This window comes from Trachemys scripta, chromosome 13, assembly GCF_013100865.1.
Source record: "Trachemys scripta elegans isolate TJP31775 chromosome 13, CAS_Tse_1.0, whole genome shotgun sequence".
Taxonomy (NCBI): Eukaryota; Metazoa; Chordata; order Testudines; family Emydidae; genus Trachemys; species Trachemys scripta.
Window position 1 is genome coordinate 31,221,975 of NC_048310.1, and position 14,818 is coordinate 31,236,792.

Consider the following 14,818-nt stretch of genomic DNA (forward strand, 5'->3'; position numbering starts at 1 on the left):
GGGCAGGAAGGGAGCCTGGCTTAGCCCTGCTGTGCTGCCAAACAGACTTTTAACGGCCCAGTCAGCAGTGCTGATCGGAGCCACGATGGCCCTTTTTCAACTGGGCATTCCAGTAAAACACACAGAGAGCAGTTAATACAGCCATGTTTCGCTGCCCCTCTAACTGCTTCATTATGATCTCAGAATGCGTGGAATTCACACAAAGGGATTTCTGTGGGCTCTCAGAATGGGGAACATGCCTACAGTTGTGTTTTCCCATTTTCACTTTCTGCTGCAATCCAACACTGGCCTGTTCCCGTCTGCCAAAGGAAAAGGGAGATTCAGGCCCTCAGGTGAGAAACTCTGTCTGGATTAAATGCTCATCTCTCTTATCTCTGTCTTTCCCTATTTTAAGGTCGTGACATCCTGAGGGAATATGTTTAGGAGTATCTCATCTCTTCATTTAAAAAATGAATAATCCAAATAAAATTTAGGCGGCAGTTAGATTACGGACTGAAGGTCATTATAACATGAGTTAGATTGTGATTCAGAAAATTAAATTAGATTGCAGGCATGGGAGAATCTGAATATGCAGAATTGTTATTTTGCAATTAGTATTATTTACTTTCTATCAGACAAGTCAGCTCAAGTACATTTTCAATAGTTACAGATTTGAAAGAGTAAACTAAAAGAACTTAAAGTACACACTCCTCAATGACATTAAACATGAACGGATGAAATTACAATCAAAGCTCATTATTATAATCAGTACCTATGTCAAGAAACTTTCATAACAAAATGGGACTTTGTTAACTTTCCGAGACACTTGTTAGATAAATTAAACTAACTGGAATGCTTCTTTCAAAATATTTATTAAATAAACGTTGGACTAAGCAGTCAGTTTGTGATTCTGCCCCTGGTAAGAGGCAGTGCATTTGTTTCGCTGCTTCTGGAGCAACCCAGGAGTGAGATGGTGACTTGGGGAGTCACAATATCACCTACATCTATGCTCTAAGGAGGTGGTACCTTGCAACAGGTCTGTGTGTGTCGCAGTGTCTGCTCCCCAAAGCACTGCCATAATTATACTGCTACAAATGCTGAGGTTTGGAGTCCAGGCTCTGTCCTCTCTTGCCACTTTCCACCCACCTGTGCAAAGGTGGGGACATAGAGGCTTTATTGAGCATCCATTCTCCCTGTGTGCAAGTGGCAACAATCTAGTCTTAAACCCCCTTTTGCTGCCTTGTGTTGACATGCAGGATGGGCCACGATCTGGCCCTTTATGCAATTTCAAAATACCTTTTAATCACCTGTACAGAAAATAAATAGCTTATGTTTATGGGTTGGTATCCATACACCTCCATTTTTTACTCTATAATTATTCATAGTTTAATTGTATAGGAGGCTCCTATTCCCTGTATATATATATTCCCTGTATATATCCCAGAGATATACAGCATATATGAAAAAAACCATCAAAGATTTATGCAAGATTTTATGTGAAAATAACAGGGAACAGGATGATGGGATGATGAACGGTTAAGAATATGAGACAATAGGATTAATATTGTACTTGGGTCATTTCATTATTTTTGTAACAGCTGCCTAAATGCTTTTTTCTTCTAAGATGTGACAGATCTTTACTTTATTCTGCATGCTGCCAATCATAAGTTGAAAATAGGCAGGTGTGTGCTTGGACTGAAGGAAAGGGTTTGATGTGGGGATTTCAGAGTGGGGTATTTTTTTTTTTTTTTTTTTTTTTTAAATCATGAGAATTCCCTTTCTAAATGATGTGGAAGGATGAGCATAACTTTCTGTGGGCAGCAGCTTCTCCTGCTGTTCATCCAGGCAAACAGCCCTTTCCTCTCAGTAGAGGACCAAGAATTAGCTGCTTGCTTCATTGGTACTTGTTCAGTGGGTCCATTTTCACCTCCTCACCTGTAATATCTCAGTTGCCATAGTCAATGTTTGCAGGAGCCTTCTGGTACTGCCAGTGCTCCCAGCCAGCCTGTGGTAAATCACCTTCCTTTATCTAGTCTTAAATTAGCGCATCTGAGAGAGAGGATGCCAACTGCCAAGCAGACAGTTATCATTGACTTTACTCACCTATGTACAGATGGGTGGATGTCTTCTCTTATTCCCTTTGCCGTTATTCCTTTGTAATTTTCTGAGCAGAATCAACAGGGACTTTTTTTCCCATTCAATCAGTTTTCTGTCTCCCCCTTTACTTGCAGTATTGGATGTATTAGCACTGGTGTATTCTCCAATTTAAGACCAATAGTGGCCCTTTACTCATCTCAGGCCTCCATTTCTCTCAAAAGTCACCTGCACATCAAAGAGAGAAAAATCCAAACGCTTTCCTGAATGATTCATATGATGAGAGTGATCTCTCAGTCCAGGAGTGCATTGCTTTGCAGATCCTGCTCAGAGAACAGGGAGGAGGGTATTGGTGGAAGGAAAATCCACTTTCTCGCTCATGCTTTTATAGGGCTTGTCTACACTTACTGGAGGATCGACGCTGCGGCGATCAATGTACTGGTGGTCGATTTAGCGGGTCTAGTGAAGACCCACTAAATCGACCGCCGATCACTGTCTCATTGACTACTGTACTCCACCGGATTGAGAAGAGTACGGGGAGTCGACGGGAGAATGTTTCCAGTCGACATTGCATAGTGTAGACTCTGCATTAAGTAGATCTAAGCTACATCGACTTGAGTTCTGCTATTAACATAACTCAAATTGTGTAGCTTAGATCAACTTTCAGGCATAGTGTAGATAAGGCCTCAGAATCTTAGGCCTTGTCTACACTAAAGGAAAAAGTCGATTTAAGCTACGCAATTTGAGTTATGTGAATAGTGTAACTCAAATTGATGTAGCTTAGATCTACTTACCACGGGGTCCACACTATGCAGTGTCAATGGGTCTTTACTGAATTGACTGCTGATGCATCGATTGCTGCAGTGTCGATCCTCCGGTGAGTGTAGACAAGCTAGGGTGACCAGATATCAAGTGTGAAAAATCGGGACAGAGGGTGGGGGGTAATAGGCACCCATGTAAGGAAAAGCCCCAAATATCGGGACTGTCCCTATAAAATCGGGACATCTGGTCACCCTAAGACAAGCCCTTAGTTTGTTTAAACTTCATCTCCTGTATTTTCAAAATGTTATATGGGATTTTGGCTGTGTGACTCATTAAGGTAAAAGGTTGGTACATCGCTATAAATCAATAGTTCTTAACATTTAGAAGGAGTAGTTATTTGTAGACTATATTTTGGAAGTGTATGGCTGACTTATTACATGTGTATTTGGTCTTGCTTCATGTCCAGAGAGATTACTTGGTGTAGTGAAACTGATCTTTTTTTCTCTAGTAACATCCTGCATATGTGAGAAATGCATGGCAGCAGAATGCCCAGGGCTATCTTTAACTCACCGACCAGATTTTCGTGTGGTTTTTGTAAATTGATCACTCTTTGGAGTTAGTTTGGGTCATTCAGTTTGGTCATATTAATCCTGTTTCAAGTAGTGCCCACCCATTTCTGTGCTTGTATATCATCCTCTTGTAACTGTCAACAAATTTGATAGCTGTCATTTCTACAAGGGCATGGTAACAATTTAATGTTCATTATTTGTAATAGCCAAGTATTTCACTTCTGTTGTTTAACTTGTTTCAAAAGTGGAGATACCTGTTGTACTCGGCGCTTAGATACAAAGATGATAGGCACCTTTAAAATTGCATTTGAGAGTGACAGAAGAGAGAGCCTTAATGATGCGGCATGGGTCTTTTCTCCTAATTATTTTAGAACACCCTAATCCAAATTTAAATTCCCCATTAAGAGGCAAATCTTGCTTGCCTTGATGTCATTAAGACGATTTGTGTGAGAAAAATATCATCTTTTCAATGAATGATACATACATCATATGCTACATTGCAAAATTTAACTTGTGCTTCTTTAGAAATGAAAGATATTTTATGGTTTAGAAATTCTTGTAACATCATATGTCTAATTATGATCTACAGTATGGGTTCAAACCAAGGTCTTGGTCTGTAACTTGGAGGTACTTTACAATCTTCTGGCTTTCCTGTATGATGGTGTTTGCACAGATGGGGAATTTTCATTTGAAAAACTAGGCCGTGCTTAGTTTTCACAGCACATACACTGAATAGGGTTCTTATGTGTTGTGTAGTTTTACAAGTAAGAGGAAAGGAAATCTATTTGGAAATGGTATTGATGCCCTGCATGATGATACATTAGGCAGATAATTTTTGTACAGCCATGCTGCCTGGCTGGAGAATGTCACTAAGTGTTCCCCCTTGAACTGCTTAATTGGTAAACAGTTAACCAGGCATATAATATTTCAGAATGTAGAGTCAGGCAGTGTACTTTTGCTGCACCTTCATTACACTCCCTGATTATGTAACAGACAGGGCATTTCTCTGCACCAGTTACTGTTCCTGCTGTCAACAAATAGGCGTGTAGTTATGGAGATGGATTCCACATCTCATTGTGGATCTTAGCAACGGCTACTGGTACATTAACTCATTGTTAGTAAAGGGATATAGACATACAAAAATTGCATGGAGAAAGTTGCAAAAACACAATCCTCTATCATTGAAGCTAACAGAGAGCTCGCTTAACTGGTGGTAGTACTTTCCTTATCCTCACTATGAGCCAGTCACTAAGAACACACGTGTACATAATGCCAGTTTATTACAAATGTTAGAGTTGGATTTATAATGCAGGTGTTCCTGGCTTCCAGTTCTGTACTCAGCTCCACACCTAAATAATGTCTCTTAACAGTCATAGCAATCCATGAAATGTATTTACACAGAGATCCACTTCTATCTCAGAAGACAGAGGAGCAGGCGTATATAGATTTCCAGAGCAGTGCAAGTACATGATGATGATGCATCTAAGCAAGACCTAATCCCCACATGTCAACAGACAGTCTCAGTATAAAAGCCAATTGGAAGAAACAAGCAGAGATTTTATTTGAAACCAGATATCAATATTCTGTTTCTAAGGTCTTGTTAATTACAAAGAATTTTAAGGCCTCAGATGTAGAAAAAATGTCTCTTTAAGCTACTTAGTAATGGATAATGTTACATTTTAAAAAGATCTTTCCACCTTTTCTGCACCTGCTGAAGTTGCTGTAAATACACCACTTATGTGACACACTCCTTATACTTCGTCTACAGCCAGCTGGTATAGCTGGATCTTTGATTTTTCTCTTTTTTTATATATATATTTTGGAGGAATTTGTGAGTAGCTTGATGTATTTGACATCTATGAGACAGCTTCTTGTATATGAGAAGAGCAGTGTGTTATAACACCCAGCTGTGTGTATTTGTCTGTACATCAAACTGAGGAGCAGCACTTAGCCAGATCTGACAATCAAATGTGAGCTAGTACTACCCACACTCAAGAGTGCATTTTAATGTTGTGTGCTTTTGCCAAGAGCTTGGCATTTGACAAAAAAATTGTCAGAGGTGTTTCTCCTCCTCTGTCTGCTAGCCTTGCGTTCTGATTTTTGTTTAGTTTAATATACTTTTATTGTACAAACAAGAAAAGAGTTATAAGTGTATGTTTCAAAGTCAGCAAAGGCAGCCTTCTGTTTTCAGTGTAATAAATAATGTTAACATAAGTCATACAATGTTTTTTGTAACATTAAAGAATGACTGTTTGGGAATATGCTGCACACTAACATGTTTGCCAACTTAATCTAAAGTTACATTCTGCTTGGTTTCACCAATGACTCATTGTCAGTTTATAAAGTGTCCCCAAAGAAAACTATAGACTGAGAGATCAGAGTACATTTCTAGTTTGTAAATGTCAGTGCTGTTCTTGTCAGTCTAGTTAGGATCAGTGAATGTCAGTCAGTGAGTGGTGATGTTATTAGTCTGTGCTACCTGCTTTTGGTTCAGACTGTCTGACCAACCTGATAGCCATAATACTTCAGTGTTCCCCTCCACAAGTGAAGCATACTCTTTATTTGCCTTATGCTATAACCTCAGGACAACAATAATGAAAATTTATATTTTGTCTTTTATACCCTAGCATTGCATTTGTGTTCTTAATAGTTTAGCTTGTTTTGTCTCTGTTTTTATTATAAGATCAGAGATTGGTCCGTGTAATATTTTCATTTTTCTCAGATGCAAATACCAGGATGGGGAGGATCAGTTTAGGATAGCACATGGGACACATTAACCAGGAGCAATGGGATGTGATTATAAAAAGGGAAATTTAGTGAATATCAAGAAAATCTTCTTGACAAATAACGTTGTACCTGTGAAATATTCTAAGCGGGAAGTAGTAAAAGCCAGATTAAGACGAGAGAAAGAACTGTAGGGGTGTAGGGAATAACCTTTCAGTGGCTGAGGAATGGACTAGGAGAATTAGAAAGTGTAACTACTAATTTTGATTTTTTTTAATTTGATGTGAGCTTTTTGATTTGTTTCAGTTTTAACATTGTTATAAAATGTATTACATTTCTGATTTCATACACATACTTTTTTCTTGTATCACATGAACATTTTTAATATGCAAAAAAAATAAATATTTCTCATAGTTGTGTTTATATGGTGGAAAATATTTAAAGAAGAAATATATTAAGAATTTGAAGCCCCTTGTATTCAAATGTTAAGGCTAACTTTTCGCCTCTTGTGGCATATCTAACTGCTGTTAGTATCAATATAATTTTTATTAATTATTTGTTAATGAGCAGTGATATGCTCAGTACTGCACAAGATACAGTCCTTAAAAGGTAAAAGAGAGTGACAGATGAGATGCACTAGGAGAGGCAAAGGAAATATTGACCAGGAATGTTGAGCAGAATCTTACACTTTCTCAATATTCTCCTCTTATATCCGGTTCAGGCAAAGATGGAATTTGACTGATGGGATGGAATGTACATTGGCCTGTCATGATTTAAAAATTATTGCTTCAGAAACTCTATGGCTAGTGCGAAACTCTCTCTCTTTCATGGTCTATGGTGTTAACTCCATAATAAACACACACAGTGTCAGCTATCTATTTTATTAAGACATACATGGAGGAAAATTACAGGTTACAAACCTGCTTTTCTCAATCATTTTCTTAAATGATAGAAATATTAAGTAGATTACAACCAAAACATTCTCATTTTATTCAGAAAGCTGTTAGTTCTGTCAAATTAATTGTCCCAGCCACTCAGAAAAAACAAAGATGAAAGAAAAAACATGAGAAGGAAAAGGAGGGGGAAGCTCTTCTTTTTACAGTCAGGTGGTAGGTGACTATGAGCCACAACTGTGATATGAAGCTATTTCCTTGGGCAGGCAGATTTCCTGGTCCACATGAAGTCAAGTTGGAAGATTGGATTGGAGACCGAGGTAAAGAGGACGAAGTTTCCTTTTCTTTTCTGATTGGCGGGAACGAACAGACACTATATGAAAACAAAATTCATGATTGTTTAGAGTTTGTTATTAAACCACAGCCTGGGGTACACGAGGGTTTACATCCATTAAACCCAGAATTTGAAGCAGAAAACAAAGAAAAGCAAAGAAATAAACAAGATTCAGCATTTAAACCAGGCAAAGTTCTGCAGAACCTTTAAGAATGAGTGTACTTTTTTAGTATAGTAAGGGAGATTCTCCTAAGGAAGAACTGAGGATACCAAAAAGTACTGTATTTAATCCTCTGAAACTACTCAACTGAAATTGGGGAAACTCAATTAAGATGAGGTTGCATCTACTTCTCCTTGTTTATTTAAGATGTGTTTTCTTAAATTTTGGCTAGTGAAACAATACTAACTTTCTATACTTTTTATATTCCTGATGCAACTAGTTTATTATTTAACTGCTGCTGGCTTCTTTGACTAATTTCATGTCATAACTTTTTTTGTTTTGTTTTTGTTTAAACAGAAACAAAAGCTTCTTGAAGAACTTGGAGAGAGTTGGCTTCCATATCTGACACCTAGAGATGCCGAATTCCACCAACTGGTATTGTATCTTATTTTTAACCTTATTTATAGTAAACTTGATTGGGCATTCTTATCAAACAGCAAACCAATCTTTATTTACTGGTGCACTATTAGAGCTGACAAGACTAAAATGTCACTTCTTCTAATTATTTTCTGAGGACTGACATAGGTGGCATCTTGGTGTATGAAGTGAAGGGTGAGATTCTTCAGCACTCAGGACAGAGCAGAATCAGGAACCTTGGTGTGAAATCCTTCTGAAGTCAATGGGAGTTTTGCCATTGACTTCAACAGGACCAGGATTTTATCATTTGATCTTTAGTTCACACTTGTAAATGGTAGCTCTAAAAGTCTCCTTTTTAATCTTTGTTTAAAGTAAAAACTCACATAACATATAAAGAACTTTCTGTTTTTGTGTTTTCTTGTAATTTGTGGTCAAGTGAATTGTATGATGTTGATTTGCAATATCTCATGCTTGACTGGAGTAAAAAGAGCACCAAGAGTCACTGTTCTTTCAGAGGTCTTCATGACTTAAGTCATATAGAGAACATGTTCTGTAGACTGGATTTGGCAGAGATGAAGAGTCTTTAAAAATGAGATTTAGAATATGTGGCTTAATTATGCTTATAATTCTAGTCACAAACAATACACAATGGTTAAAACCTGGCATAGAACCTGAACTACAAAAGCCAGAATGCATGCCTCAAATGAAATTTAAGGAAAGCTAAAACAGGCCCAATAGTCACATAACTAAACCAAATTAGTATACAGAGGCATAGCATTAAAGAGCTAGAAGAATACTGCTACGTGTATCTTGGACCTTTCTCAGGTCAAATAGAAAACATGTGGAAAGAATTGTAAGTTCAGTCAAACGAGGTTGGAACACATTCAGTAAGATGAAAGACATAAAAAGGAATCTCTTACTTAGCCTGAACAACTATAGCAAGAGTTCCTACATTACAGCCGTGTCAACTTTCTTGTATTGACATGTGGCACAAAGATGCATATAGTAGCAAAAAAAACAGCCTTGGTCTTGTGCTGCAGAAAGGGAGGGTATTTTTTTGCAGGAGCTCATGGACAAGAAGAATTTTAAGACAGCAGCTTTCCACATTGCAGAGAGAAAGGGTGGTCTGCGTTCAACTCCTGGCTCAGTTTCACAGACTTCCTCTGTGATCTTGGGCAAGTCACTTGATCTTTCTGTGCCTTACTCTTCATCTGTAAAAAAGGGATGATAATATTTCCTTTCTTCTCTCCTTTGTTTTTCTCATCTGTTTTGAGGTCTTTGGGGCTTTGTCTGTTATTTTACATATTTGTACAGTGCCTAGCACAATGGGACAGAGATCCTATTGGAGCCTTTACTGTAATATAAATAATAAATAGTAATAAAACACATGGTGGACAAACTCGCTACCAACAAGAAAAGCACTATTATGGAGCACTTTTCTTGTTAGCGTCCTTCTCCCAAACCAAACCAAAACAGCAAACAGATTTTCCAGGGTTTCATCAACATTCAGTGAAAGTTCTTGCCCCTTTTAGGGTCCGAGCCAATCACCATTTTCTCCTTCCTTGATCCTGTTACATCCCCAACTGTCTGTTTCCATTTCCTTTTATACCAGCGTCTGGGCCTGATAGATTGAGCCTAGCTGTGTGTCCTCCACACTTCCCTAGCCCTTCCCTGCAGAGGTGACCGGGAAAGACATGGTTGAGCTGAGGCTGCCACTTGGAGTCTCACAGCATCCATACAGGTGGAAGGGCTTTGGGAAGAAGATAAGCAGTCAAATTAGACCAAATTAAAGTAATTAGTGCTATTGAAAAGATCAAGGATCTTACACAAAGCCTATTGAAGTCAACTGGAAGTCTCCCATTGACATCAGTGGGCGTTCGATCAAGCACCAAATGAACATGGGTAGAACTGATTGCCAGAAGGTGAGATAACAACTGAACTGTTATAGCCTTGGAAGGATTATACTGAGTAAGTTTGCAATGTATGTACATAAAATATGCCTCCTGTTTAGTTTGTGTGTGCATGCATGTGCATTTGCACATATATGTGGTAACAATAAACATCACAAACACCTTTCATTTAATAACCATGATATGAATTTTAAATTCTTACTTAAATAGCTGCTGTGGATGTCACAAAGTTCCGCTCCTACCACTAGTGTTATTTCCATAGTACCTACATGTACTTAAATGGGAAAAAAGGGAGAGACTATAGAAAACAATCAATCTAAGAATAACGTAGCAGAAGTCCACGTACTTAGATCTACTTACCGTGGTGTCTTCACTATGGTGAGTCAACTGCGGCCGCTCCCCTGTCAACTCTGCCTGCGCCTCTCACCGAGCTGTAGTACAGGAGTTGACAGGAGAGCGCTCAGGGATCGATTTATCGCGTCTAGACTAGACACGATAAATCGATCCCTGCTGGATCGATTGCTGCCTGCCGATCCGACCGGTAGTGAAGACATATCCAAAATAAAACAAAATGCATGATGATGTACTGTAGGTTAGTCTGTGTGGCTTTCCTTGTTTTGAATCACCTGTCTTACTTAAGAATCCCTCACTTGTGAGCAATGTGGTTTGAACAAAATGATGTTGGGAAGGTTAGGTAGAATATCATTCAAAAGCTGCTGCATGCCTACAGGCAGGAAGATATATTCTGAGCACAGACCCGAAGTCCCTACTTTAAAGTACTTCCATTGCACTTCCTTTTCAATGGGCATTTTTCCCGATCAGGGATTTTAGAATGGGACCACAAGCAATGTCCCTTTTGGAAATCAAATAGTGAACAGCATCTGAGAAAAACACTAGAAAAAAATCATAGTAATAAATCAGAGGATTTCCCAAATGTCTTCAATGAAACATAACATCTCATGATGTAAAATATAAGCGTCAACTTGCTTATCAGGGGACCTCTTCACTGGTTTGCAGCTGTAGTCAGGTGCTTCAGTGGTGGGGTTATCCTGTCTCTTGAAAACAAATTATGTGTTAGATGCCACAACATGGCTAATTTTTAAATACTGTTTATGTAATACACATATGAAAAATTTAGCACAGAATGTTCATGTTCATTCCTGAAGTTATCAGTGCCATAACTACTTCTAGCAGCATCAATACGAACTGACCTTTAACACCTGCTGTAAGAGTGACAGCATACAGGACATGATTCTTTTCAACCAACATGGTGGTGTTCAATAAGAATTCAGTGTTTACCCTATTTCCTGATCCCTTAATGCTTTCCTTGTGCAGGGCATAGCATGACGGCTGGTTGGAGATTTAAAGAATACCAAACAATATTTTCAGATGATATGTTTAAAATGTGTTTCCACTTCCTGTTTTCTTCTGAGATACCAGTGTGTGCTTTTTAGAGTAGAACTCTAAAGACACCATGTAAGAAATATTGATAAAATAGTTTTTAAGCGTGTAATCTTAGTGCACAAGCCAAAGGTAACATGCTTCTGATTTGGCTGACATTAAAATGTGGAACACATTACCTCCATGTTTTAAAAGGAGAGTGAAATATTGGTGCGTTTGAATAAGCTCTGCATCTTCCTTTCAGATGTGTATTTTCAGACTTCCAATTGCTTTGCAGATTCTTGTTTAATTCCATCCTCTCTTTGTTTGTTATTTCTTTGCCTGAAACTTTACTCGTGCGATTCATGTAACAACTTCAGTAGATTAATGGTGTTTTTAAAACTGTATTAAAATATACAGCGCCTTCCTAAATTTGTAATGATGATGCATGTGATTTGGCTATTGATTAATGTAAAAGTCTAATTTGGGCTTCTCTTATGTTAAAGTTCTGCAAAGAAATCCAGCAGTGATGCCACACAAGTGAACTACTAAAGCGTTAATTTATTCCTTAAGCATTACTTATTTGCAGAGCCTTATATACCCGTGCACAATGGGATCAGATTTTGTGGCAAGAAGTAAATACTACAACAAGCACCCCTAGATTCTGTAGTAGCATTAAATATTTAATCTCCATGAAATAGCCTTCATTCCCATCCTCATGCGCATGCACACGTGCGCGCGCACACACACACACACACCCCAGAGTTGAAAATACTCATTGACATAAAATTCCTCAATAATTATTTTCAGTAATGATTATTATTAATGATGTTTTTCACAGTATTCTTCAAGCTGCTCATGGGGCCCAGCTCAGAGTCTCCTTCCCCACATGTGCCAGGAAAGCGGGGAAGTGGTCATCTTCTTAGCTCTTTGGGTCTTGGCTGCTGCTCTGTTCTCCAAGCAGCTGAGCTCAACTCATTGTCAGAGTTGCTGAGTACCTGCAGTTCCCACGGAAATCAGTTTTTAAAAAAATGCTTCCTTGGGAATTTTTGTGGATAGTCATGTGAAACTTTTAGCATACAATATATTAAATTAATTTTAACAATTACACCTCTACCCCGATATAACCCAGCCCGATATAACATGAATTTGGATATAACACGGTAAAGCAGCGCTCGGGGGGTGGTGGTGGTGGTGGGGGGCTGGATCAAAGCAAGTTCGATATAACGCGGTTTCACTGATAACGCAGTAAGATTTTTTGGCTCCCGAGGACAGTGTTATATCGGGATAGAGGTGTACCACCAATTGGGTCATGGTTTATTAATCAGTTAGATAGTATCTAATGCAACCCCATTGTTACTGCTAAAATATCGTTCTTTGGATGCTTTCTATTTCAACTTGTTAATAATACATGATTTTCAAAACCTAAGTGTAATAGCAAGTTACAAAATCAAGTTTAACCATTTAAACTTGGAGAGACAGAAGATGGAAATAGGTAGAGAACCGATTCTGAGTTATACCTTTGATGGTTAGGTGATGGAAAGGTGGTTGTGAATGTGATTGTTGTTGGTTCAGGCAGGAGACAGAGGCTCTTTCCTTGGCTGAGCAGGAACTCAGGCTAAAAAGAGGATGATGTATCTTCTGGCCCAAAGATTGTAATAGTAAGCTAGACCCAGTTGCTTGATGGACTCTTCCCTTTCTTGGTGGCAGGGACCAGTGAAGGCAGTGTTAAGTGAACTGGCAGCCTCTGTCCAAGGGTGAATAGGGTTAAATTGTCAGAATGAGAAACACCAAGGCCTGGAGGTAGGAAGTCTGTAACTAATCCAATTAAGACCATAATTTGGAGCAGAATATAAAGTAAATGCAAATGGAAAGAGACACACTGAACACACACACAGTGCAAAGATGAACAACCCACCAGCCCTTAAGTCATTCCCTAGTATTTAAAACTTTCAGTCTGTACATGCAAAAAATGCAGGATATTGATCAAACTCTCTACCACATTTTCCCACTAGATGTGTTCACTCAAAAAGTGCTGTTTGTAAACTGAATAACTTTGGCACAGGTCAGGAATATCAACAAAAATCCTGTTCTCAAAACAAAAATCCATGTTGCTTAAGTGCTTTTGTTGCGATTAAGTGTTTTTAGAATTTTACCCACAGTTCCAGGATAACAGTTCATTCTACAGGCCTTAAATACTTTACAGTCACTTCTCTTTAGGTAGGCAAGATGCATCTCAGACCTATATCTGTTTGCAAGGAGTAGAATGGGAATCCCAGAGTGTTTCAAATAATACATTGAAATATTTGCACAAAATAATAAAAAAAACTTTGCTGATGAATTTTACTGTATTATTTCCTCTTTATTTATATGGGTGTCATAACCTTACAGTTCCTGAGAGGAATATATTTCAATGTTGCTTAACAAAGCTATACTAGTACTGTATTTTTTGTGCATTCCCTCTTGTAACTAGCATTCTTCCAGTTTAGTGTTCAGCAATGGTCTCAACTGTTGACATGCCTCAAAGAGGGACTGCAATGATTGGGCTTTTGTTTTGTTTTTTTCAGCAGAGTAAATATAAAGATAATGGACTGACACTTTCTCTATAATGGGGGTTCGCAAACTTTTTTCACAGTGTGGATCAAATCCTTAGATAGAGCTTGTGTTATGGTCCAACTCCCATCCTATTTGCAATCATTTAACATCCAGTAACAACCGCAGCAATGTCAAGGTCCAATTTTTTTCTCCCAGGGATTTTGAAAGGAATGAACTGATATAGAAGGGATATTATTTTATTTTATCATGTCAGCTGTGCATATTTGTATTTTTTTTTCTTAGAGTAGGACAAGCAGCCTATTATGTGTTGTGCAAATTAAGTTATACAAGGCTGCTTATAGCTTGGGATGGATACCTCTTCATATTTTATAAATCTAAATAAAATAGTGTTCCTTTAAGAAGCAACCATGTACTTTCTCTTGTTCAAAGCTCTAAGTGTTATGTAAGGATGCATTTAAAATGTGACTAGATTATTAATAGGGAATGACATGCTAATTTTTGCCTGGATTGATAAAAGGGAAAAAAACGAGATGGAGGTACAGCCCTATTCTACAAATGGTCAGCCCAATTATTAGTGCATTGGATTGATAACCTTAAAGATTTAATTTACTGCACTGTATTCCTTTCTTGTGGTGAAAATTGAAATTAATTGGCAGAGTCCCCGTTTCCCAGGATAGAATCCACCAGTATGTCCTGCATTCTTTGTTCCTAGAGATATGGCTTTACCTTTGGCAGTATTGAAATGCATATTGTTAGCTTGTGCTAAGTTTATCAAGCACTCCAGATCGCTCAATATCAATGACCTGTCTTCTTCATTATTTACCACTCCCCCAATTTGTGTCCTCTGCAAACTTTATCAGAAATAATTTTGTTTTTTCAGGTCATTGATAAAAATGTTAGATTGGTTCTTGGCCTACACTATCTTTGTAGAATCCCACCAAAAACACAGCTGCTTGATAATGATTCCACTTTTAAAATTACAAGTTAAAATTAAAAGTTAGCCAGTTGTTAATCCAATTAATGTGTGGCATGTCAAAGTT

At 38.1% G+C, this 14,818-nt stretch overlaps 1 protein-coding gene across 3 annotated transcripts in view; it reads left to right on the top strand.

Annotated features, from left to right (window-relative positions):
- FTO (FTO alpha-ketoglutarate dependent dioxygenase) overlaps positions 1-14,818 on the top strand; it is a 329,085-nt gene that overhangs the window by 54,125 nt on the left and 260,142 nt on the right. For all 3 annotated transcript variants that reach the window (XM_034788562.1, XM_034788563.1, XM_034788561.1), the window contains exon 2: positions 7,873-7,950. In XM_034788562.1, coding sequence (XP_034644453.1) covers positions 7,873-7,950 — 78 coding nt within the window. The remainder of the gene's footprint in view (positions 1-7,872; positions 7,951-14,818) is intronic.